Below are 3,474 nucleotides of genomic sequence, written 5' to 3'. Positions count from 1 at the left end.
GCTCCAGCAGCGAGAGGGCAGAGGCGGCCCCAGCTCCCCCGCCCCCGCCGTTTGTATTTCCCAACGTCTCCGAAGCTTCAAGCTCTGCCCTCCGGCGAGGGAGCTGCCCTGCGGGGCCGAGCGAACAGCACCTTTTTTGCGGAGAGGACTTTCAGTACCTATTCTCACTGGTCCCCACCTGCCACTGGGGGGAGGGGGGGTCACTCCCTGCCCCGAGAAAGCTGACAATCCTTGGGGGGAGGAGGAAGCTGGGCTGGCCTACGGAAAGGGACGTAGAGTGACCCTTGGCACCCCTAAGCCGTCCAGCCCCCTTCCGGGTCTCCCCCTGCCCGAAGGCCATCTTCTCGCCAAGCCTTCTCCCTCCGGAGGAGAAGCTCAGGCCTGCGGCTGATTTTTCCAGGGGAGCCGCTTCCCTGCCCCTCCCGCCGATAGGTCCTGGCAGGTGAGCACTGAACACTTTAGAGGACACGTTCCCCTCCAGAGTCCCTTCCCGGCAAGTGCGGCCTAATGAAGGTCTCACTTCTGGACAGTGGCACCCATGGACCCTTGAGAGGACTAGGGAATGCTGTAGAAGGCAGAACCTGGCCGAGGGCTGTCTACAGCTCAGTTTTTCCGGGGTCTGCCGCGCTAGGTATGCAGGAGACTAGGAGCTGGGCTTAGGAAGCAGGTGAGGTGGAAGGGAGGCAAGGAGACCGGCCAACTGCAGGGCCAGGCCGGGAAAGGCAGAAAGCCTTTCCCCTCAGGAGGATGCTGGGAGCCGGAGGGCTGTCCTGGGAGTTCTCCTGGGCCTGTTTATTGGTGCTAATTTTGCCCAGCTTCGTAATCAGCTGGCTGCACCCAGAGGTGGGAAGAAGGAGGGCCTGGCTTCTTGGCTGTGGTAGCTGTTGATAGAAGTTTGGACTTGCTGGGGCTGGGGGGAGGTGGGAGCACAGGTTGGCCCCCAGCCTGGCGGCCATCCAGGGTGCTCCCAAGCCTATCAGAACCTAACAGCGGTGGGTACTCAGTGCTGTTCTGTCTAGGTTAGGGGTGCCCGCCTCTTAACTCCCCAGCTCCCCTCTCACTACCAAAGGCAGGAAGTGCAGTTTTAGTCCAGTTGATTGTCCTCACCCCAAGCCCAGCCTCTAAAGAAACACCAACCCCTAGAGCCCCCACCCTCCTGTGTGAGTCCTAAGTGCCTGTGAGTGCTTCAGGGGCCCTGAGGGAGGGGGTGGAGTACAGGGAGAGACCTTTACCTCCTTCGCACACCCCACTCCTGGCAGGCCTGGCCCTGGATGAGGGTCTGACACACATTTTTTGTCACCCAGGGGTCTTGCGGATGAGCAGACTCAATCTTGGGGTGACAGACTCTTCTCCCATCATGGCCCCGGGAAAAATGGGGAAATCCAAGCACATCCCCTTTCACTGTATGTGTTAAGAGAGAGTGGGAAATTGGCAAGAAGCAGGACCCCGTGAGCACACCCCCGGCCCGATCTGACATGCAGCCCCTCCCAGCCTACTCCCCCTCAGGACTGCCAAGACCACTGAGCAATAACCAGGCCTGGGCTGGGTGTCCAGTTCCTGGGATTCAGATGGCTGGGGGCACCCTTGGGACAGACAGTGGTCTGGGGTCCTAGCTCTGCCTGCCCCTGCCTCTACCCCTCACCAGTCCCTGCAGTTGTGCCTGTGCCATCTCTGTCTCCCCTCAAGTGTGTGTGATTCATCCAACCTCTTTCAGGACCTGTCTGTGTGGGGAGGCCTCACTCCTCTCTCTTGGAGGTACCTGGAGGACTGTGGGGAGGAGGGAAGAGGTCTATTTCCAGAGGAGCCTACACAGAGCCTCATCTTCCACAGCCACACTTTTGGGGTGAACAGAGTGACTGTTATGTCAACTCTTCTACAGAGATGGTGAAGTCCTCTCTCCTCCCACCCACCCTCCCAGCCACTAAAAGCCATAGCTGTGTCCGCCTGGCCTCCCTCCCAGCTCTATAGCAATAGCTCTCTCCTCCTTCCCTACCGGATACTCAGGGTGTCCAGCTAGGGCCCCACCACACCCCAGCCCCAGGGATCCACCAGTGGCCTGCCTGCCTCTCCCCAAGTGACCCCATCAACACCTCCCAACCCCCGTGTCTCTTCCAGCAACCAGAGATAATGACACTTAATTGTTTGGGGAGTGCTTGGAGATCCTTCAGATGAAAGATTCTGAGTGCTGGGGTGGCTGACTGGGAGCGGGGGTGTTGAGGGTGCCTGGGAAAAGAAATAGGCAACACTTCCCCCAGCACACTGGAGGGGCGGATGAAGCAGATACAGGGTACCAAGTTGAACAGAAATGCCCCTTCCCCATCCTCTCCTGGAAATAATGAAATAGACATCCCTCCACCCGCCTGCCCTGGGTTTGGAACAGAACCCTCAGCACAGCAAAATGGGACTGGGAGCTGGAGTCACTGGCCCTGGACTCCTCCTTTGGGACCTGGGAGAGCCCTGCCCTCAGCTCCCACCCCTACCTAGGCCCTGGCTTAAAGAACCCAACTGGCCAAAGGAAAGCCTCCTACCCTCCCTGGAATATATCTGGGTGACCCAAAAGGGGAAAGGTGGTTTCTTTTCCACTCTCCTCTTTTGTGTGAGTCCCCACTGGGAGGGGAGGCATTAACAGGGACACTTGGGGTCCCTAGGTCTTGATCCTGCCACAGGCCAAGTATGGGCAGACCCAGCAGGGAAAGCAGCAGGTGGGGACCCCTCAGCTGTGGAACAAGCAGGGCACAATGGGCAAGGCCGTGTGCGGCTCTGTGCCACTGCTCCCTCCATCCACCACAGTGACCTGCAATTTGGGGGCACTGTCCGGGGCTGGAGCAGGATAGCCCTTCTCCCAGACACAGCAGGAGAGAGCCCTCCCTGGTGGAGAGGAAGGAGGCCAAGCGGGTACAGAGCAGCATCTCCTTGGTGTGGAGAACCAGAGGGCTACGAGCACCCTTCCGCGCCGACAGGCCAGCGGTGAGCCGGGGATACGCAGGGCTTCAAAACCACTGGAGGGAGCCCCGTGGGCAGGGCAGAGGGATTCTGCTCCCAATTCTCTGTTGGCTGCGCTTTTTAATCCAATGCTTTTCAGAGTGTACTCACTCACCCACAGAAATAGAGCCCTGTGCTTTAGGGGTGACTGTCATATGCCTTATTCTTAATAAAACAGCTGAAAGACATACGAGTCAGACCTCTTCCTCTGCGCAACCTGCCCCACCCTACTCTGTTCTCTCAGATACGGGGAGGAGAGAGAAGACTGGGAGTCAGGGAGTGGGTAGAGAGAGTGGGCTCCAGGGTCCTCTTAGCAGTATTCCTCATGAGGTGTAAGGTGCTGATCTGCGGTGTCTCGGCCCACAGCCTAGCCAGCCTAGCCCCGCCCTCCCTCCAAGCCACCCCAATCTAAATGAAGAAATGAGACCTTCGATCTGAAGCTCCTGACAGGTTGGAGGGCTAGACTGGAAGGGCCCACACCTGGAATTACCC

The 3,474-nt window shown here is 58.8% G+C and overlaps 1 protein-coding gene across 1 annotated transcript in view; it reads left to right on the top strand.

The window, feature by feature from the left end:
• The window catches only part of CCDC92B (coiled-coil domain containing 92B), a 31,336-nt gene extending 28,502 nt beyond the window's left edge, over nt 1–2,834 (top strand). The window contains exon 5 of the mRNA XM_027767879.1: nt 2,649–2,834. Coding sequence (XP_027623680.1) covers nt 2,649–2,834 — 186 coding nt within the window. The remainder of the gene's footprint in view (nt 1–2,648) is intronic.
• Nucleotides 2,835–3,474: the final 640 nt, after the last annotated feature.

Source organism: Tupaia chinensis, unplaced genomic scaffold (assembly GCF_000334495.1).
Source record: "Tupaia chinensis unplaced genomic scaffold, TupChi_1.0 Scaffold144899_1, whole genome shotgun sequence".
Taxonomy (NCBI): Eukaryota; Metazoa; Chordata; class Mammalia; order Scandentia; family Tupaiidae; genus Tupaia; species Tupaia belangeri.
Note: the sequence above shows the minus strand (reverse complement) of the source record. Positions and strands in the feature narration are given on the sequence as shown.